Source organism: Plecotus auritus, assembly GCF_963455305.1.
Source record: "Plecotus auritus genome assembly, chromosome: 6".
NCBI lineage: Eukaryota > Metazoa > Chordata > Mammalia > Chiroptera > Vespertilionidae > Plecotus > Plecotus auritus.
In genome coordinates, this window is record NC_137773.1 from 62,034,592 (window position 1) to 62,058,149 (window position 23,558).

General features: G+C 39.2%; 1 protein-coding gene across 1 annotated transcript in view; it reads right to left on the reverse strand.

Annotated features, from left to right (window-relative positions):
• The window catches only part of DCHS2 (dachsous cadherin-related 2), a 200,001-nt gene that overhangs the window by 14,370 nt on the left and 162,073 nt on the right, over positions 1 to 23,558 (reverse strand). The window contains exons 14-16 of the mRNA XM_080672565.1: positions 10,404 to 10,517; positions 4,719 to 4,930; positions 1,239 to 1,390 (exon numbers count right to left, since the gene is read on the reverse strand). Coding sequence (XP_080528691.1) covers positions 1,239 to 1,390; positions 4,719 to 4,930; positions 10,404 to 10,517 — 478 coding nt within the window. The remainder of the gene's footprint in view (positions 1 to 1,238; positions 1,391 to 4,718; positions 4,931 to 10,403; positions 10,518 to 23,558) is intronic.

Here is a 23,558-nt window from a genome sequence, read left to right on the forward strand (position 1 = left end):
CCACATGAGCACTTCTCCAGAGACAAACAAGGTTAACAGTTTCTTATATTTTCTTCCTGACATGGTCCAGTCATGTGTGTGTGGTTCTGCTCAAATAGCCCTGCAGTTTGAGCGCTATAGTGCACCTTGTTATTTCATTCACATAGACACATGTCTTAGAGTTCTATCCTCATTAGCAGTAGAAATGTACCTCTCTCTCTCTCTCTCTCTCTCTCTCTCTCTCTCTCTCTCTCTCTCTCTCTCTCTTTCTCTAAAGAACAGTTTATTGACTTTTAGAGAGAGCAAAGAAGGAGGGAGGGAGAGGGAGAGGGAGAGAGAGGGAGAGAGAGAGAGAGAGAGAGAGAGAGATGAGAGCGTGACATCTATCAGCTACCTCCTGCACACCCCTTACTGGGGATTGAGCCTGAAACCCAGGCATGTGCCCTGACAGGAATGGAACCAGCAACTTTTCCATGCCCAGGGTGACATCCAAACAACTAAGCCCCACAGGTCAGGGCTACCACTTTCTCTATTAAAATTAGTTTCATTGTGTTTGAATGACATGGCTGTCATTCTTAAAGCAGTCCCCATTCACAGCCATTTTAGGTTCCCTAGTCTTTTTCTTTTCCAGACTGAGGTGCCATAAATATCCCTGTATGTTTGGCTAGAGTAGACTATCATAGCACTGACATTTTAAATACCTAGGAGACTTATAACACTATGATCCTCTTTCGTAGAATTCTGTATAAGTCTGGCATATTTTGGACTCTAGGCAAAAAAAATACTTAATCTTCCATGGGTGCTTTCAATAAGATCATGTCTATTAAAACACAGTTTAAGGGTCCTGATGACAGGATTATAATTTCATACATAAAAAGAATAAAGAATTAAAGAGAGCAATGTCATTCAGTCTTCACTGTCCTAAAAAATAGTAAGAACAAACATTAGCAGAGTGCTCAATGGCTCATTAGACTTTTGACAAATATTGATTTTTTTAAAGTCTCTGATTTAGTACTTAGCAGCATCATAAACTCATGAAATCTTAAAAAGAAAAGGAACCTTAAAATTCTAATCGAATCACCTTTCTAAAGCTGTAAATACTTTCTAAGACTCTCCTCGTGATCATAAGTTGGATCAAAGGGAAAACCCATTTTATAACTAAGCTTGTACAATAAATAGACAGTCAAGCTCAAAGCAACAACAGTGTTGTCAGAAAGGAAGCAGATAGCTGATCAAATGGACAGGAATCTGGGACAAACCTATAGGCGCTGGTGAACTCATAATCCAGAATCCCATTTGCTGTTATCACGCCACTCTGTGCATCAATCTGGAACAACTGTGCTTGCTTGCCAGCAAGAAGGGAATACTCAATGAGGCCATGCAACCCACTGTCCAGGTCAGCAGCAAAAACCTGTGAGGAAGCAACTCTTGCATTAGATAAGGATTTCTTCTGCAACAGGGGTTAAGTCCGTTTTTCAGAGAAATGCATTATGACAGGATTATAGACTGTCAAATACATTTAAAAAACAACCACCAAAGCAACACTAACTAACTGCTGAAGCTACATTTCACTTTACAATAAAGTGAATAATGGGTTAGGAAGCAAGTCCGTGTTCTCATTCAAAGGATTTCCAGGTAACTTTCAGGTAGAGTCTCATATGTTTAAAGCTACAATTTTAGGAAAATATAGTTGAAAAAAATATCTAATTTGCTTGAATAGAAAGCTTCTAGCACTGTGTGTGGATTTAGGCTGGCCCCAGAAAAGGAAGGGAATGATAGAGGAAACCTATACACAGTGAGTGGTAATCTGTCATTTGCTTTTTTATTTCTTGCTTAAGTGTTGCCTGAAAAGGAATCCATATGTGGATTTTTTATATTACATTGAGAATCTCCATTTTAAAGGATCTTTAAATAGATGAAACAAAGTCTAGATTTAGTGCTAACAAAATCCCCCCTGATCATTTAGGTGATAAATTATCAAAGTAGTGCTGAGGATGAAAGTTTTGCATCGGCCTCCATGGAGAGATATTGTTTAGTCTGCATTACATTTTGACCCCAAAACCATTAGTGAATTCAAAGTCTTGTTTATGAACAAGTTGGCAGATGAATTTAAAAATGTTTAAACTTATTTTTACTCTCTATGCCCATAAGCGTTAGTCCCTGTCTTCTCACTCTTGGGTGATTGCACTGATGTCCTGGTGGGTTTTTGCTTCTATTTCTCAAACTTATAAGCCTTCACACACTGCTGCCAGAGTTCTCAGGGGACCGAGTGGCCCAAATTTGGGTGCCCAGGACATGATCAGAAAGGCACACAGCCAGCTATTTGGTACAGCAAGACAGCAATACACACTTCCATTCAGAATCACCAGGAAGAGAAACTCGTCTGTATTTGGGCAGAAGAAAGTCTATCATGTCTCCAAGGCCATACAATGAAAAGTGTTCCAGAGTAGGTCTCCCAGGACAGTGGTCGGCAAACTGCGGCCCGCGAGCCACATGCGGCTCGCGAGTCGCAGTTTGCCACTCTGTTGACTAATGAGTTTGCCGACCACTGTACCCAGGAGGTACATCTGTTAGGGTTTTAGGATGCCAGCAATACATATGCATATGTCTAACTTCCCTGGGGGGAAAATGCATCAGAAAGATAGAGCCCAGGTGAAGTATAAGAACCAGGACAACTGTGGGGCTTAGCTTCTTTGAGTTGTTACCATCCAGCTAAATCAGCTCTAATTTATCTCCGTCCTGGTGTCCTGCCACTCAAGATTCAATTTCCAGGAAGAGAAAGTCTCTCTAAGACTGAGGCAAGGTGGGGCGGGGGCACATCACTACCTTGGTTGACAGTCCCACCTACACTGCATTGCACAGAGCAGGGTCAGCTCCTAAAGGAAGTCTGCAGGTTTGTAACCAAAAGGAGGGCATGTGGACAGGGTGGTGGTGAAAAGCAGGAAGTAACTACCACGAGTAGTATGAACCCCAGAGACTTTGACATTTCTGTTTATCTCAACAGGACATAGGAAAATGGCAGCTCTAGCTTCCTGGAGACAAGTGATCTAAAAATTTAAATAATAAAGTTCCCCGAATCCGTCCCTGATTCCATCTTCTGGAACTTCCACATAACATAAAGCATTGATAGGTTTGGCTGTCCCATTTGGCATACCTGGGCTGTAAAGGGGTCTCCGCCTTCATGTATTCCACCCTGAGCAGCCTGGCATGTGAGACAAAGCAGTACAATGCAGTGGCACCTGTCAACCCTCCCATACAGACATCACTGGGCAGGGGTGATAAAGAATGGAAAAACTACCCTGGCCAGTGTGGCTCAGATGGTTAGGTATCATTCTGTGCACCAAAAAGTTTGACAGTTTGATTCCTAGTTAGGGCACATGCCCAGGTTGCTGACAAGAGTTGGGGGGTGGGAGTGCAGGAGGCAGAAGATCTATGTTTCTCACATTGATGTTTCTCTCTCTCCCTTTCTCTTTCTAAAATACTTTTTTTTAAAAAAAGATTGCAAAAGCTAATGCCCTCGTCTTCCTTTTTTTTTAAAGTCTGTTGAGACAAGTCCAGTTTTATTTATTTATTTATTTATTTATTTATTTATCAATATGTCTTTATTGATTTTAGAGAGAGGAAGGGAGATAAATAGAGATAGAAACATCGATGAGAGAGAAACATTGATCAGCTGTCCCCTACATGCCCCCTTCTAGGGATCAAGGCTGCAATCCAGACATGTGTCCTGCCTGGGAATCAAACCAGTGACCTCTTAATTCATGGGTCAACACTCAACCACTGAGCGACACTGGCTGGGTTTGTCCAGGTTCTTAAAGACCAAGCATCAATTCAACGGTGAGGGGAAAGGTAAAAGTGGATACTACTCCTGAACAGGTAGAGAGACTACTAAGGATAGTGGGATTTAGAGCCTGAACCACACTGCCTAATGGACAGATTCTTTCTCAGGGCTGGGAGCATGGGGGTAGGCCTGAAAACAGCGGGTCTGTTCCTTTCATGCATGAAACATCTGCAACGCTCAAACATGGGCAGCTTGTCCATGTGTCTGTGCTTCAATTCATGCTTCTCTGGCTTCAGCAAATGCCTAAATGCCTTTTAGACCTGGTACAAATATAATTCTTCTTCAAAACCCTGTGCTTTTCACCAGGAGGAGTTTGTATATATATAATTGATTTATATATATATAATTGATTTCAGAGAAAAGGGAGAGAGAGATAGAAATGTCAATGATGAGAGAGAATCATTGATCAGCTGTCTCCTGCATGCCCTACACTGGGGATTGAGCCTGCAACTCAGGCATGTGCCCTGATCGGGAATCGAAGAGTGACCTCATGGTTCATAGATCAATACTCAACCACTGAGCCATGCCGACCAGGCTGTGGCTTCTCTTTTCTCTCATGACATTAAATGCACACTTCATTATAACATTAATTATATGCATTTAAATTATATACTTACAGTTCTGATTTCCCCACTAAATTGTATGCATTTATGAGTTTAATTTCTGTGCCCCTATAGAGTCCCTGCTAGTGTTCAGCAGAGTACGCAGATGGGCACAAATTGAACACTAAATAAACAGAGGAAGAAGAGTAAACTCAGAAACTCCAAATTCATCCACCAAACATTGGATGTGCCTTGAAAACATTTAAATTTTAACTTATGTGCTGGAAAAAGGCCTATTTTGATGTACATTGATTTATGATAATCCACACACACATGCACAAACATCTTTCTGTTACCTGTATGATAGGAGCATTGTGAAACTGGCCTTCAGGCACTGATACTTGGTAAATGCTTTGCCCAAAGCGTGGGAAATTATCATTCACATCTTGTATCAAGACGACTACTTTGCTGTAGGCTCTATGCCCACTGCTTTCAGCTAAAACGATGAGTTGTACTTCACTTCTGACTTCAAAATCAAGAAACCTGGGTTCTTTCACAGTGAGGTCTCCTATTTTTATTCCCAGGGAGAAAACAAAATAAAAGAAGTTGATGTTGTAGTTATTATTTAAAAAGTTCTAAATCATCTTTGCCTTATGTGCTCATATGCTCACCTGGCCCTTTTCAAAGCCTCATGTTGGCTGGCCTCCCTCCTCTATTGACTGGGGTCATTGTGAAAAAGGTGGAGAGCATGCAGATGTTTGCAAGGTTCAAACATGTAGGAGGGAAAGAAACTGTAAAATATCTGAACTCTTGAAACTATCTCTTAAATTCTCTTTCTCTCTCTATAATTGGTCCATCACCATGCCTGGAAAATCTACCTTCCAGATATTTCTTGAATCTACCTCTCTCCATCTTCACTGCTGCTGCCCTCCTCCATCCACTGGCATTTCCCATCTTGTCCCCTGAATTAATCACTTAACTGAATCCTATATAATAAAACCCTACTATGCAAATCAACCAAATGGCAGAACAACCAGTCGCTATGATGCGCACTGACCACCAGGGGCAGATGCTCAATGCAGGAGCTTCCCCCTGGTGGTCAGTGCACTACCACAGGGGGAGTGCCGCTCAGCCAGAAGCCGGGCTCATGGCTGGCGAGTGCAGCTGTGGTGGCGGAAGCCTCTCCCGCCTCCACTGCAGGCGGGCAGTAAGGAGCAAGGGGTCCCAGACTGGAAGAGGGATGTCTGCCTGCAGGCTTAGGCCTGATCCCCCAGGCAGACATCCCCCAAGGAGTCCCAGACTGCGAGAGGGTGCAGGCTGGGCTGAGGGACACCACCCCCAGTGCACAATTTTTGTCCTATCTAATAAAGACAGAATATGTAAACTGTCCATCACTCTGCAACAAAGATGGTGGCGCCCACAGCCAATAAAAAGAGAACTGACGCAACAAAGATGGTGGCAGCTGGGCCAGGATGCAGGCATTCTGCCCCACCCCAGCCACTCTGGGCCTCTGGGCAGCATGCACGGAGCGGCCGGGGCGGGGCAGGACGCCTGCTATGAGGGGCAGGAGGGTGGAGGGAGCTACAGGAGGGTAGCAGGGCCAGAGTGAAGGCAGAAGGCGGCAGCCAGAGCAAAGGCTCGGGTCCCAAGTGCCAGAGGGAAGCCAGTGCCGGCAGCCAGGGGAAGGAAGGCCTATTCTTGCACGAATCTTCGTGCACCGGGCCTCTAGTTGAATAATAAAAAAAGACATTGTCATTGTCCTGTGTAAAACCCTGCAATGGCTGTCCATGGTGATTATGATCAATTTCAGCATTTTTAACCTCCAAAAGACCTCTCCCACCTCAGAAATCTCATCATGTCCTTCTCCACATGTCTCTGCTCTGGTCATAACACTCATAAGTATTCTGTTCCTCAAATGCTCATTTCAGAGTTGCCATGTATGCTTTTCCATCTGCCTCAAACGGTCCCCAGTCCTGTGCTTCCTCAGAGATTTTTCCAGATCACCCATCCCTGTACCATCACTGTCAGCCCCCAACAAACTCTCACAAACATGTGCTGTACTTTGTTCACCTGCTTCAGTCTACTTACTCCTCAGGATTTAGGGCTCTGCAAGGTGAGGAAGGCTACCTGCCTCTTACACCATCATATCCCCAATACCCAACTTGAAGTCTGGGTTATGGAAAGCACCAGTAACATTTGTCACACCCTTGTATGAAAAGTATAACCAGGCTAGGGAAAGTAGCTCTGGGGGATTATGCCATGTTCAAGTTCCTCCCTCAAATTAGGAAAATTCCTCCCCTGATATAATTTCTTTCTTTGGTTTCTACTCTATCTTTTCCTCCCCCCTTCAACTAAATTGCTTACTGAATTTAATGTTATTATTATTTTTATTATGATGATTTACTTGATTCTCACTGTCAGAAATTCCATCGAATGGGGATTTGCTGAATAAGCATTGATTTGGAGTTCGAGGAACCTGAAACCAAGCGTAGATCCTAGACCTGGATGCTTAATTTAGGCAAGTTACCTGGTTCCACCACCACTAACTCTGTGGCCTGGAGTCAGTTACTGAGGTTCTCCAGAGCCGAGTCTCCCCTTCTGTAAAATGGGGATACGAGCAATGACTTCACAGGGTAGCTGTGAGAAGTCACACAGTGCATACTTAGAATGTTTCTGTGTAGTCAGATGGTGTAGATCCCAGTGTTGTACCCACATCTCTCTTCCCCTTCATCACTAGATATAGATTTAATATCTTTACAAGGTCTGAATTTAGAAAGAGAAAATTAGCCTCAGACTGTTAGAAAAATTCTATCTCTGGTGAAACAGCCTGCTTCTGGAAGCCACAGTTCTTAGTGCTCTATCTAAACCCATTTCCTAGGTAACCATCCTAACCCAAGAAATATGGTAACTTTGATATTGAGTATTTTGGAGGGGATTTTATAGCTTCTATTCTGTTATTAAGAGAAATTAAATATTTATATTCGATAGGAAGAACTCACTATATTACCAAATTTAAAATTTCATAAAATCACTTTCATTTTTTATCATCAGATTTAGTTACCAATTCAGATCGAAAGGCAAATTACTTTTATAAACCACAGTCTGATGTTACCAACACCCCTGACAAAATTTAGAAGAGCTTTAACTATGGCAGCTGGAAAATCATTAAGGTACATTTTGATGAGCAGGGAATGAAGGAAGCTGGTCTTTAGAAAACTTCATGAAACAAGGGAGGAGTCCCCACCCCCAAATGGCAGAGGAGCCCCAGTCTGAGGTGGGTGCAAAGGTCTCATCTGGAGCTCTGTCTCCACCGAGCAGGGCACCCAGCTTGCTATCATGTGCTGTTACCACTAGTAAAGGAGAAACACAACGGAAATGCAACACTAAATTGCCAGTATCACTGGGTAGAAAGTGTGCCAATTATAGTGCAGATCAAAGTGGGGTTTTTAATAAAAGGCTTGTGTTTGGGCTTTGATAATTGGAATTTTGAACTTGGAATGGTTCTGCAGCTCTAATGCTTTCCTTGCTTGATTTTTATTTTTGGCATAATAATTGGCATATGCTGTGAAAGTTATGCAAGTGGAAAAGACAATAACCAGTCTGTGAGATAATTCACGGCTGGCGCACCTACCAGATCCACATTTTGCCTTGGATGATATATGCATATTTTTCTCAGAGACAGCAAGGGTTTTCTGTCACTGGTGAGATGAAAGTACTCCTGGGTTCTGTCTACTAGTAATAGGATGGGCAGGAGTCCATGTTTTCCTTAGAGGAAGGGCCTCACAACACCAACTTCATGTTCATTCTCATATGTTAGAGTGCCAGTTACACAATAACTTGAGAATGAAACTGCAGGAATATTTTCCTTCTGATATATGTGCATATATAGCTTTGGTCCAAGTTATAAAATACACATAAAAATGAGATTATGAGTCTTCAAATGCTAAGTCTTTGATAGCACATTCAGGTTACTTCAGTCAATTATAAATGGTGCACATGCATATCGTATACACAACCAGAGTGTGATAAATATTTATGTTATCCCCAAGCTTTTAAACTCTCTCCCATTAAAGCTATACCCTTGAAACATTGAAAGTTTGATCATTTTTGTTTTATGTCAATCTACCAAGTAATGAAATGAATACTACCATCTGTTATTGACATATACTATGTTAGTCAAACTCCCAAATTCCTGATGGTTTGGACAGTGAGTAGTAGATGTTTTTAAGCTGAAATGACAAGAAGTTTGGATATAAAAGTAAACCTCTGGTTTGTGACTATGGACACGGCAAACTCTGGCAAGGATGGACAGAAAATGCAGTGCCCACCAGAGATCCATCTAATCATAACTTATTTAGACAATAACTAATAAAATGGTTTCTCTCATTTTTACCATTAAGAAAAGTGACCACAAAGTTTAATGATTATGTGACAAAGTAGCATAAAAGATAAATTTAATATCACACTTAATTATTTTAAAAAATGTTTCCTGGCAGCAATATGATAAAATATATATTGAAATGATCTTCATGATAAAAAAAAAACTAAATGCTTGATAAATTTTGTGTGTGTGCATTGAAATGCATTACTGAGTTGATACAGTAGTAGGGAATCCTCAGAGCACAAAACAACCCACAAACTCATAGACACAGACAACAATCTGGTGGTGGACAGAGGGGAGGGAGGTGATAGAAGGAGACTTGACTTGGGGTGGTGAACATTCAATACAATATACAGATGATGTATTTATAGAATTGTATACCTGAAACCTATATAATTTTATTAACCAATGTCACCCCAATAAATTCAATAAAAAAATAAAAAACTAACCATAAGTAAATAAAGTGAAAACATTAACCCAGGAAGATAAGCAAGCACTAAAATCCCATTTATGTTAAAAGGATTTCTAACACAACTTCCTTCTTTGAGATTAATCTCTGATAGCTGCACAGACTGTAGAAAAACAAGGAAAGAAGCCTGAACTCAAAAAAGGTGAAAAGTCTAATAGAAAAATCAGAATAAATATAAACCCAAAGGCTCCAAATGAGTGATCAATGTTATCAATGTTATATATATATCAAAAGTGGATGCACAGAAACTTGCTTTTCTTGACTTTGTGTTCACTGGAAGAAAGGGGGGAAAAGTGTCTGCCAATACTTCATTGATAATGCTTTCAATGGCTCTTTGCCCATACTACCCTTTAACCAAATGATGGGGTGAAGGGATGAAGATTCTTAGCAGACTACCACAGAAAGCTCCTGACTAAAGGCTGTGTGGATCAAAAAGTCATACCACTACCCTGGACAAGAAAGCATTTACTTAAGAAATTACCCTCTCTCAATTCTTCCCATGTACATGTATTACAGATTAAATAAGGCAGTTGTATGGTAATATAGAAATTATTTAAAACATACTTCTTGAGGGTTGACAACCAAGTTGTAGATACATATCTACAACATAGTTGTTAGTCAAAAAAGTATGTTTTAAATAATCAATTGGTATTCGTTTAAAACACAATAATGGTCTTGTTAAAGCTAAATTTAATACATGCTGTATTTGGAAGTAATTTCTTTACCACGATATAGAAACCTTTCCAGCTGTCCTCTTGTTGCATCATTGACATTCAGTGGCAAATTGGAAGAATCTGATGATAATTCCCTAAGGCTAGACATGTGTGCTTATTTTCAATTCAATGTAAATATCAATGACCTTTCTACTGTATCTCCAATTCTCCCACATAAATGAGTTAATTATGAATAGAAACCAATTTATCTAAAAAATTGAAAGAATAGGATAGGAGCCATCTAATTTGGAAATGTAAAGAATAGAATTCTTAGCAAGAACATGTGAACAAGTAAATAGTTCTTGATTTCCCACAATTTCTGATCTGCTACCATAAAAAACTTTCTTATTTACCTTTTAAATTATTTACCTATAACAATTTCTACCTTTCCAATTTTGTTTCCTTTGGAGAAGTATTTATTACTAGTAACATTACATGATGCAGGAAATAAAGTTGTTATTGGGGAGAGAAGACCTACCTGAGTTGGAGCACAGGGAAAAAATTCCATCTTCATTTCCACTAAAAATTGAATATTTAATGCTATCTTGAATTGACTCAGAAGCAAAAGCTTTTACAGTCACGATAGAAGTACCTATAAAATTGAGGTTAAAAAAAAAAAGAATTTTAGGAAAAGAAAATTTCAGGGAAAACCAGAACACTGGGTACTTATTATTTGCCTCCTACATTTTCATGTGTTCATTCATTCAATGATTACTTATTGAGTGTCTTCAATAAGCCAATCCGATGCTAGTTGCTGGGGAGCTACTGACAAGCAAAATAGAAAAGATCTCCATCCTTATGGTGGTTATTAACTGATGAGGAAACAGACAACAAGCCAGAAAACAAATATATAATCAAGGTATATTTCATATGTGCTAAGTTCCTTGGAAAGAAATAAACAAGATTATATGATACAAAACACTTCTGTTGAGGGGGAGGCAGATACTCTTTTGGAGAGGCCTCAGAGGTGTGACCTTGTAGTTGACCCTTGAAGCATGAGAAGCCATAGAAAGAGCTGGAAGAAAAGGATTCCAGGAGAAGAACAGCAATTACAAAAACCCTGGGCTGGGAAAGGGCTCAGTTTGATGAAGCACAGTGAGTAGGGGAAGAGGTAGAAGGTAAAGATAGCATCTAGATAGGCAGGGATCATATTTTAATCTAAGTACAGTGGGAAATCATGGAAGCATTGTAAGGAATGAAGTAAAATAATCTGATTTACTTTTAAAATATATCATTCTGAATGCTGTGTGGAGAACAAAGAGGGGTAAGAATAGAGCAGAGAGACCAATTAAGGTAATATTGCAATAGTCCAAGCAAGAAACAATAACCTAGGATTGTGGGAGAGGAGATGGAAAGAATGAGAGAGATTAAAGACATATTTTGATGCACTTCATTGAACATTAAGTGGAATGTGGGTAAGGAGGTAACAGGAGTATAAATATTAGAAATCTTCCCTCAACCAGTTTCCACTACAGTTTTAGGTAAAAGCAACCCAATTAGAGGATAACCGAGTTCTTAACTGCATAATATCAATTCATTGGGGAATTGCTAAAGTACTGCAGGAGTAGTTAGGAGAGAACTTAGAGGGGGGAAAAACCCCACAGAAATGGAGTTAGGTGTAGGAATTAGAGAGGAAAGAAGGAAGCCATTTGGGTTATAGGAAACAGACTGACTACCAGCATGGAAGAAGAAATAGCAAGGACTGATAATGGCAATATGATAATTGGTGTGATTAGAACTGGGACTTCACTGGAAGGGTTCCCAAGAATCCATTTGGGCCCCAAGTTAGCTTTGTTGCAGCTCACCTGTTTGCTTCCTGTCTTACTTGTCCATTTGTCTCCCTCATATGACTATCTATATAACTAATATATATATTTAATCCTCACCGGAGGATATGCTTGATTGTTTGTTGTTCCTTTTTGAGAGACTGAGGGAAGGAGAAAGAGAGAGAGAGGTGTATGTGAGAGAGAAACATCAATTGGTTGCCTCTTGTACCTGCCCCAACTGGGAACTGAACTCGCAACCCAGGTATTTGCCATGACTGTAACTTAAAACCATGACCTTTGGTGTATGGGACAATGCTCCAACAAACTGAGCCACAACGGCCAGGACCAAAAATATTTTTTATTTAATAAACTTTATTAAGTTAAAATTTACATATAACATACACATATTTTAAGTATACAGTTCTAAGAGATTTGATAACTATATACACCTGTATAACTACCATCATGTACAAGATATAGGATAGTCTATCCCTCCAAAAAGTTCCCTCGTGCTCTTTTGCAGTCAGTTTCTCTCACTTCTGGCCCCAGGTAATTACTGATTTGCATTCTATAACTCTAGATTAGTGTTGCCTTTAAAATTTCATATAATAGTACCTGCAAATAAAAAGTGTTTATCTACTTTTGTTTAGCATAATTGAGAATCAAGCATGCTGTTCTGTGTATCAAAATTTTGTGTCTTTCATTGAAAAAAGAGATAGAGGAAGACATAAACAAACGGAAGAATATATTGTGTTCATGGATTGGTAGAATCAACATCATTAAAATGTCCATACTACCCAAAGCAATCAATAAATTCAATGCAATCCCCTTTAAAATACCAACGGCATATTTCACAGACCTAGAACAAACTCTCCAAAAATTTATATGGAACAAACAAACAAACAAAAATAGCCACAAATAGCCACAGCAATCCTGAGAAAGAAGAACAAAGTTGGAGGGATCACAATACCAGATATCAAGCTGTATTACAAAGCCACTGTTCTCAAAAGTGCCTGGTACTGGCACAAGAACAGACATATAGACCAATGGAACGGAACAGAGAACCCAGATATCGACCCAAGTCATTATGCTTAATTAATATTTGACAAAGGAGGCAAGAGCATACAATAGAGTCGAAACAGTCTCTTCAATAAATGGTGTTGAAAAAATTGGACAGGTACATGCAAAAAAAATGAAACTAGACTACCAACTTATACCATACACAAAAATAAACTCAAAATGGATAAAGGACTTAAACGCAAGACGGGAAACCATAAAAAATCTTAGAAGAATTCATAGGTAGCAAAATATCAGACATGTGTCATATCTTTTCTGATACAGCTCCTAGGGCAATGGAAACTAAGGAGAAAATAAATAAATGGGACTACATAAAAATAAAAAGCTTCTTCACAGCAAAAGAAATGATCAACAAAACAACATGAAAGACCACTGCATGGGAGAACATATTTGCCAATATTATATCCGATAAGGGCCTAATCTCCAAAATTTATAGGGAACACATATATCTTAACAAAAGGAAGATAAGCAATCCAATAAAAAAAAATGGGCGAAGGACTTAAACAGACACTTTTTGAAAGTGGACATACAGAAGGCCAAGAGACATATGAAAACATGCTCAAAGTCACTAAGCATCTGAGAGATGCAAGTCAAAATGACAATGAGGTACCATCTCCCACCTGTCATATGGCTATCATCAACAAATCAACAAACAAGTGCTGGCGAGGTTGTGGAGAAAAAGGAACCCTCATACACTGCTGGTGGGAATGCAGACTGGTGCAGCCACTGTGGAAAACAGTATGGAGTTTCCTCAAAATATTAAAAATGAAACTCCCATTTGACCCAGGAATCCCACTTCTAGGAATACATCCCAAGAAATCAAAAACACCAATCAGAAAGGACATATGCACCCCTATGTTCATAGCAGCACAATTTACAATAGCTAAGATTTAGAAACAGCCTAAGTGCCCATCAGCAGATGAGTGGATTAAAAAACTGTGGTACATCTATACAATGGAATACTACACTGTTGTAAAAAAGAAAGAACTCTTACCATTCACAACAGCATGGATGGACATTATGCTAAGTGAAATAAGCCAGTCAGAGAAAGATAAATATCACACGATCTCACTCATTTGTGGAATATGATGAACAACATAAACTGATGAACAAAAATAGATCCAGAGACAGAGAAGCATCGATCAGACCGTCAAACCTCAGAGGGAAGGTAGGGGAGAGGTAAGAGATCAACCAAAGGATTTGTATGCATGCATATAAGCATAACCAATGGGCACAGACACTAGGGGGGTGAGGGCATGTGCTGGGGCATGGTGATGGCCGGGGAGAGGTCAATGGGGGAAAAAGGAGACATATGTAATGCTATATGTAATACTTTAAACAATAAAGAATTAAAACACACAAAGATATATTTTAAAAGTTCATGTCTTTGTACACAGTAAATGCTTAGTAAGTATGGGGGAAATGGAGTTATTAGAGAAGAAAGAGAGAGGAACTAAGGAAGGGAGGTGGTCATTAAAGTGTCCTAGCCTGAGAGGTTAGAAAAATGCTTCTCTGTCTATGGGACCCTTCTAAACAACAGCAATTATTATTTTTAAATCACTCAATGCTGTAATACCACATCTGATAATGGGAAATGCAGTAGTTAAAAACACACACACACACACAAAAAAAAACACCTATTCAAGATCTTTGCTGGGCATCTTCATTCAATCTTACTCTGCAGGCCCAGGGAGCAGGCTTGAAACCCCTCATGCTGGAGGTCATGGTAAAAATGAACCCTAAACTAAGCCAAATGGGTATATTCTAGATATTTAAAGTGTTTCATTAAAAAGAAAAGGAGGAAGAAAAGCTGGAATGGACAATATTTTCCCCAGGAGCCTTTTCAACACTTAATATAAAAAAAAATGCAACAAGTGCTATAAATATTAAAAGAAACAGTATGTGATATTGTCTGCAAAACTGAAAATTCAGTGAAAAAGATATAAATAGAATTTGTAATGGAGAAAGCATAGCAACACCAAAACTAGATCCATTATTCTCTTTAAAAACATTACACTTAACATAAACTGTGACTAAGTTTAAAAATCATGTATCTGATTTCCAAATCATTGGTCTTTTCAAGGCAGTTATGAAATCATTTAGTGACAAAGTAAAGGATTTTAATCAATCATGGTGGAATCAAGTTACCACACATGTTGAGAACTCTTTCAAATTTCATTATAATCTGATGCTTATTTTGATATATTTCAGGGGACTGTATTATAAATATAAAAATGTCTTACAGTTTGGTAGGAATATGCCTTCACAGTAGGGCAGTATGTTTTATCTTCAGTGCTCACTCACAGTTCTGTGCTTCCTGATACAATTTGTTTTTAAACACAGGAAATTTTATTTCAAGTGGCTTGTCATCTGTTCTTAAGAATGGCAGTCAGAAGAAAAACAGGCAAGATGTAAAATCTTGCTGACGGCCTTTTCTTCACAGGCTAGGATGCTTATTATATGCCCAATTACAAAAGAAAACAGAGATCACTTACATGTAAAAGGGCAAAGATGAGTACAGAATTGCAAATAAGAATCACACATGGCCTCTCCCATAAAGGGAACTGATCCTGGTATTATTGCAAATAAAATGCTTATAATATCAATGAAATGGTATTTCTTTCAACAAAATACCTCAAACTAGATGTTAAGTCAGCAAAGAGCTGCAAATATTTATATACTTTCTCCCTCTGACAAAATTTACATCTGAGAGAGCCTGAAAAAAAAAAAAAAAAAAAAAAAGGAAATAACTAAAGAGCCATGCGTCCTTCTTGGTCTTGGCTTACTAGGCATATTTTTTAAATTCTTTTTTTAAACTTTTAAAAAATATTTTTATTGATTTCAGAGAGGAAGGGAGAGGGAGAGATAGAAACATCAATGATGAGAGAGAATCATTGATCAGCTGCCTCCTGCACGCCCCCTACCAGGGATCGAGCCCACAACCCAGGCATATGCCCTTGAATGGAATCGAACCTGAGACCCTTCAGTATGCAGGCTGACACTCTATCCACTGAGCCAAACCAGCTAGGGCTAAACTTTATTTTTATTGTTGACACTATTACAGATGCCCTCATTCCCACCCCCTTAGCCTGCCACCAATTATGCACATTTTATTGTTAAATTTTTAAAATGTTTTTATTGATTTTAGTTAGAGAAAAGGAGAGGGAGAGAGAGATGGAAATATCAGTGATGAGAGAGAATCACTGATCAGCTGGCTCCACTATGTCCCCCACTGGGGATCAAGCCTGCAACCTGGCATGTGTCCTGACAGGGAATGGAACCGTGACCTCCTGGTTTGTGAGTCAACACTCAATCATTGAGCCACACCGGCTGGGCACTATGCACATCCTACCTAATAAAAGAGAAACATGTAAATTAACCATCACTCCGCTACGCCCACAGCCAATCAGAGTGAGTATGCAAATTAACCCAACAAAGATGGAGGTTAATTTGCATATGCAGTCATGGAGCAGCCGGGAGGGGCATGATGCCTGCCATGAGGGGAAGGGGGGCGGCAGAGGGAACTACTGGAGCTGTGCTCTGGACAGAAGCGAGGACTTGCTGGCTTCCCCGGACTTGCTGGCTCCGGGCGGGCCGGGAGCGGAGACATGCCGGCTCCCTGGCGTCCAGGGAGCAGGGACTTGTCGGCTCCCAGGCAGACCGGGAGTGGGAACATGCTGGCTTGCTGGCGACCAGGGAGCGGGGACTTGCCAGCTCCCGGGAGGGCCAGGAGCGGGGACATGCCGGCTCCCGGGTGGGCTGGGAGCGGGGACTTGCTGGCTCCTGGACGGCTGGGAGTGAAGCCAGGGGAAAGAAGGCCTATTCTTGCACAAATATCGTGCAACGGGCCTCTAGTTTTAAATAAAAGTCTGTCTGTCTCAGGCACCAAGAGGAAACTTACAACTAGTTCTCATTTCACATCAAGATAGAAATTGTAGAATATAAAAACCAACATGGTATCTTCAGTTTCTATGAGGTAAGTAAAACATAGAATAATTTATTTTTTTATATTTTCAGGCTTTTATGAATTTCACTTCATGTCTAACATTGCATCGAAAAGTATGATACATTTAATGTTCTTGGCTTTTTTCTTCTATTAATGCTAGATGACTATAAAAATCATAATCATAGAAACACTTAGGTAAAATAATTATGAAAACATTTTATTATGAATTGTCCATGAGTAAATAATTCCAGAGTTTTATTTTTGGTATTTCTAAGCAATGCAAGCATATTTTTAAATTGATGGTTAACTTGAGAGAAACAGAGTTTTCAAACATTTGGATGATTTTGAATTATCTATTATCTTTTAAATGTCCAGCCACAGAAATGTTAAACATATTTCTATCACTTTAGAAGGAAAGTTGGGAGTGACATTTAGCAAGATGCTTGAATAGAAAGACCTAGAACTCATCCCCCATAGAGACTCTGACTTAACAACAATAATATATGATCCCATTTGTCTTTGCCCAGCGCCATGGCTTTATTCGGGCCCTGGTCATGTGCATTGCCGCAGTCCCTTCCTAACTTATCTCTCTCCCCTTCCACCATCCTTCACAAGGACTTCAAAGTCATCTTCTACAATATAAAATTTGTTTTGTCACTTTTTTGCTATGTAAAGGCCATGAATGTCTCTCCATTCCAGCTCGTTACTGAAAAGCTCATGAGAGCCTCTGTCCAGATGGTTTGCTGCTCCTAATGGTAAACCCACCTCACTCTTGAGTCTCCACAACTCTGTGTGAGCCATTTCCCCTGCCTGGAACTAAGTATCTGCCTCACCTTCTCTGTGCCTGGTTTTATTCTCATTTGGGCATATGGCTTTTGCTACTTCAAAGTATAATGATTAAATGGTGAAATTATTTCAACAAATATTTGGTGAACACCTCATCGTAGCAAGATTTTTTTGGCTCTGACATCCACAGAGGGGAACCTCTCCCAGCTCCTTCTGGCTGCACATTCATCTCCATGTCTTCCACTTACAACTGTTGGTAATCATGATGGCAAAGTGCCTTAAGCACTCATTTAATCATCAAAACTGTCTTGTTATAGAATAGTTGAAGAGATGTCCAAGGCCCTTTACAGGACAGACCCTTTGTTTCCTATATTGTTAAAAAAGTGAATATTGAGTATACAGTCAACATTAACAGGAAGTATGATGGAAAATGATATAAAAATGAGGGGCATCTCAAGAACAGAGGTCAGAGAATCCTTTAAGAGTTAAAAATGAATGAAGCAGAGTTACAGCTTTGCACACAACAATTTAAGATATGCAAAGAAAAATTTGTTTTTAAAATGTTTATGATTGATCTAATATTCCTTATCAACCCCACCCTGACGGACAAGAGTAAAAAACCTGATCATCTTACATGCCCTATTTAGGGTCATCTTGATCTCTTTCCCTTAAGCAGCACTTTTGAGTAACAATGTATTGTGAGAATATGTTCATCTTTGAGATTCCCTCCCTCTTGTCAAATGTTCAGGCTCAGCACTCCACGCTGCTGACCTGGCCCTACCACAGCTGGTTTTGATACTGCAGACCCTCTGGAGGGTCATCCAACCCTACAGACCTGAGTATAGGCTCATTTCATCCTTTGCAACAGTGGCCCCATGGCAGGTATGCTGGCCTATACTCTGTGTTAATCTGTGTTCACAAGTAGAAATGCTGGAACCACGAGACAGATGTCTTCTAGGCCTTGCCAGAGCCAAACAGGGATGGGGCACTCACTTGTACCTTCTCTTTCCCTAAATATGTTGCCCATTTTACTCTGCTGCCACTTGTCCTATGTTAGCATAAGAAGCAGTGTCCTCCCAGAGTCGCACAGTATCTTCTGCTTTCGCTTTTCGTTGTCTATCTCAATGGCCACCTTCAGGATTCTAGCTTCAGGAAAGTGAGGGCCAGGATGCTCCTGCTACTCATTTCCTATATCTTTTTGCCCTTGCCCTACCCACACTCCCCAGCAACTAGAAGAGATGGGCTTTCCTTTCTTTCCCTGTGGCAGACTTCCTTATGAACTATCTTTGTTTGTCAAAGGCAGAATATTTTTTCTTTGCATTTTTGATGTACTTATCCTAAAGCTATACAAAACAAGTGGACACCTTTGCAGAGTAGGTGGAAGGTCTTATGCACAGACAACAATAGAGAAAGGGTGGAAATATAGTTCAAAAATACTAACCATAAAAGAACAAAGTTGGAGAAAAATAAAGGACAAAAATATTAACCCACAGATAACACAACTTTAAGACTTACTATAAAGCTATGTTAATCAAGACAGTGTGGTATTGGGAAAAGAACAGACAAATAGATCAATGGAGCAGACAGAGAGCCCAGAAACAGACCCATATAAATAGTCAGCTGATCTTTGACAAAGGAGCAAAGGCAGTACAATGAGGCAAAGGTAGTCCTTTCAACAAATGGTGCTGGAACAACTGAGCATTTACATGCAAATATAAAGTAAAATAAATCTAAACACCAACTTTATACCCTTCACAAAAATTAACTCAAAATGTATCATAAGTCTAAATGTAAAACTATAAAACTCCTACAAGATAACATAGGAGAAAACCTAGATAACCTTGGGTTCAGTGACCCTTTTTTTAGATAAATACTAAAGGCACAATCCATTAAAGAAATAATTGATAAGCTGGATTTCATTAAAATTTAAAACTTCTGCTTTGAGAAAGACACTGTCAAGAGATTGAGAAGTCAAGCCACAGATTGGGAGAAAACATTTACAAAAAATAAAGGACTGGTATCTAAAATATACAAAGAACTCTTTGAATTCAATGTGAAAACAAACTAAAAAAACGGGCAAAGGCCTAAAAAGACACCTCATCAAAGAAGATATACAGAGGAAAATAAGAACATGAATAGATACCCCCACATCAATATGTCATCAGGGACATGCAAATTAAAACAACAATGAGATATTACTACACGCTTATTGGAAATGGCAATATCCAGAATGCTGCCAACATCAAACTCTGACAAGGATGTGGAACAAGAAGAATTGTCCTTCACTGTGGTAGGAATGCATAATGGTACAGCCACTTTGGGAGACAGTTTGGCAGTTTCTTTAAAATAGTAAACATACTCTTAACCGTAAAAGCCAGCAATCACACTCTTTGGAATTTACCCAAAGGAGTTGAAAACTTATGTCTATACAAAAACCTGTACGTGGATATTTTTATAGTTGCTGTTTTCATAATAGCTTTATTCATAATTGCCCAAACTTAGAAGTAGCCAAGCTGTCCTCCAGTAGATGGATGGATAAATAAACTTACTACACCCAGACAATGATATATTATTCAGTGCTATCAAGCCATGAAAAGACATAGAGGAACCTTGAATGCATATTACTAAGTGAAGGAAAATCTGAAAAGACTACATACTGGATGAATTCAACTATATGACATGCCGAAAAAGGCAAAACCATGGAGACAGAATAAAGAGATCAGTGGTTGCCATGGTTAGGGGCAGAAGTGGGGGAGGGATGAATAGGCAGAGCATGGAGGTTTTTTAGGGCAGTGAAAGTACTCTATGATGCCATAATGATGGATCCATGTCATGATACATTTGTCCAAACCACAGAATGCACAACACAAATGGTGAACCCTAATGTAAACTATGGAGCTCTGATGATTATGATGTGTCCATGTAGGTTCATCGGCAGTAGCAAATGTGCCCCTCAGGTACAGGATGTTGGTAACGGCGGAGGCTATGCGTGTGTAGTGGCAGAGGATGTATGGGAAATCTCTGCAGCTTTCTCTCAATTTTGCTGTGAACCTAAATTTCTCTGGAAAAATAGTCTTCAAAAATATATTAACCCTGTTACATATAAAGAAAACATAAAGAAACAGAATCACTCCCAGGGCAGAAGCCTTGACTAAGTGTTAAGAGACTTAAAGGGAAAAATGTGTAAATCCAAAGGAAGTTGATGAGCTATGAAAGTCCAGATGGTCATGACAACATCACAAAATCCCACTAGGTATTGCTGTGTGCATTCTTCATGAGGAAAGAGTAACATCAGCTGATGTCATTCAATATGTGAATCACATCCTGCTCAAACTGTTAGGATTAGTGAGCAACTCTCGGATTACAATTTGGCTTCTTTTTTCTTGGAGAGAGCTGGTCATCCTGATATGACCACTGTAATTCACATGGTTCTTAATATGAATAAAAGAATGTGAGCTCTGATTTATATATGTCTCTTTCATATATAAGTCTCAGCCTGGGGAAAGAACTCCCTGATTTAATAAAATGAGGTATTGAGCCTATACAGCTGAGGCCCAGAGGTGGTACTGGGGTTAATTCATAAAGATGAAAACTGTCTTGTGAGTGCTTGTCTTCTGAGAAAACGTGACCTTGCCTAAGGCCTTACTCCTTCTGTCTCCTCCAGAGCTATCTTAGAGTCAGAGGTAAGGTAATGAAATCCAATATCATTGTAAATGGCTAAGTCAGTTAGATGCTACTCATTCTATTGAATTCCATTCCAAATACGAGACTGGCCTTAAATAATGAAGTAGGAATGACAAATAATGTGGTGTGTTTTTTTTCCTTTTTTCATTATCGTAAAAATTTCAATTTTGGGCCTTAGGTATATGTAGAAATTTCATTCACTAATGTAAAAAGTTGTAATGATGGCTTCCATGACAATTCTTTTGAGGAATAACATACTTAATGCCTATTGCTCTGCCAAATTTATACTGGGTGTGAATGTTCTGTAGCAGTGGTTGGAGACCCTCATATGTGAAGGGTAAATGAACAAACTAGAAAAGGGAAAATTATAGCAAGTAAAACCCAAAGTCCTCCCACTGCCTAGTCCTGTGACCTCATCTCCTATGATTCTCCCCCTTGCTTATTGCTGCAATCACGCAGTCCTCTTTGCTGTTCTTTGAACAAACAAAGCTTTTCCTTTTTTCTGAAACACTTTGTCCCCAAATATAGGAATGCCTACCTCCTTTCTTTAAGTCTTTGCCCAAATGTCACTTGCTCAATGATGCCTGATCTTACCTGCTATTTAAAATCACAATTTGTCTCTCTCCTCCAGCACTCCCTACTTCCTCCAACCCTGCTCTTTCTTCATCCAATAGCTCTTACCACCACCTAACATATACTATACTTTAGATATTTATTATGTTGATTGATACTGTCTCTCTATCTCTGCTAGAATGTAAGCTTCATAAGGACAAGCAGCTTTGTCTTTCAGTTCACTAACATATCCCAATGGAAAAGAACCTGGCACATAGTATTCCCCAAAAAATGTGTTGAAGGAGCAAATAAAATATCGGAAGAGTGATGTGTACAGCAGTGGAGTGCTCCAGAGGGCAGAAATGGGATTTATGGATAGACACAAAGGAGGCAGATCTGGGTTCAATATATGAAGGACTTTCCAAATGAAGGGGTTTTCCAACTTTGTCATGCAACAAATCACCTGCAGAGCTTGTTAAAAACAACAAGGTATAAGTGAACTGGAGGTCACCGTTCAATTCCTGGTCAGGGCACATGCCCGAGTTGTGGGCTCGATGCCCAGTGGGGGACGTGCAGGAGGCAGCTGACCAATGATTTTCTCTCATTATTGATGTTTCTATCTCTCTCCCCCTCTCCCTTCCTCTCTGAAATCAATATATATATATAACAACAGGGTCTGGACCCCAGACTTAAGCAGAACCTGGAAGAGCTGGGAAGCAGAACCTGCAGCAGAGGGAATTTCATAGCTCACTGGTTTTATATGCAAGTTTAAGAACCACTGTCCTAAACTCTCAATCACTGAAATATTCAAGTAAAGACAAAGACCACCACGTACCAGAGATGTTTAGGGAGAAATGTTTATATCTGCGCTCCAGACAAAGGCTGGGCTTGATTGTGCAATTTTATCAGATTAGTTTCAAGATTGATTAAGATATTGTATTTTGTGCTATATTATTTAGAACATGTTAATTTACTTTCCATTAGACTCTGCTATGAGGTTGGTATTTATGCATTCTAAGAAGAATTAACACTTAACACCTTTGTGGAAGTCTCATTATACATATATAGGTTGGAAATTTCTGACTTACTTTGGAAGGAAGCCATTATTATTTCATTTAATGAAGATAATTGGCAATTTACTCTTAATTGTGTTAAGAATCAATAACAGGACTTCTGAGTAAGCAACCCATAATTCAAAAGAGGTTGGAAGTCAGGTTAATAATCTGCAACTGAGAACAACCCTAATTTGATATTCAATATTAAACTGAATATTCTCTTTTCATACATGAAGCAGTATATAATGTGTAAAATATATTTTCACTATGAAATGAATAAATAAATTTCAGAAAAATGGCAGGTTGCCTTTTAAATAGTGATTTAGCAGCTGTAAAGTGAAATTAAATCATAATAAAATGACAAACAAAAACATGACATTAGCAAGCACACAACATGCATCAGACCTTTAGCAACCACACTCCTCTCCCAAACCCGGGAGGCCCTTAGCTTTGCCCTCTGGTGGATAAAAGGATCAGAAAATTCATTACTCTCTTCTCTAGTTGGATATGATTTCCTAGATTGAATTTCTTTTAATTCACAACTCTCTACAAAGAAGTTTAATTTTTTCTTTTGTTTAGAAAGCTATTTTAAATTAATCTGTTTGGTAGGTTTTTTTTATATTTTCCATAATGGCATAATTGTGTGTGGAAATTATTGTAAAACAATTAGCTTTATGAGGAAAATAGTCACATGTGTGTCTTACTGTATTTGAGTATATTTTTCTGATATACTTTGGATGAAAATGAGCATACCAAGTATTTGCTTG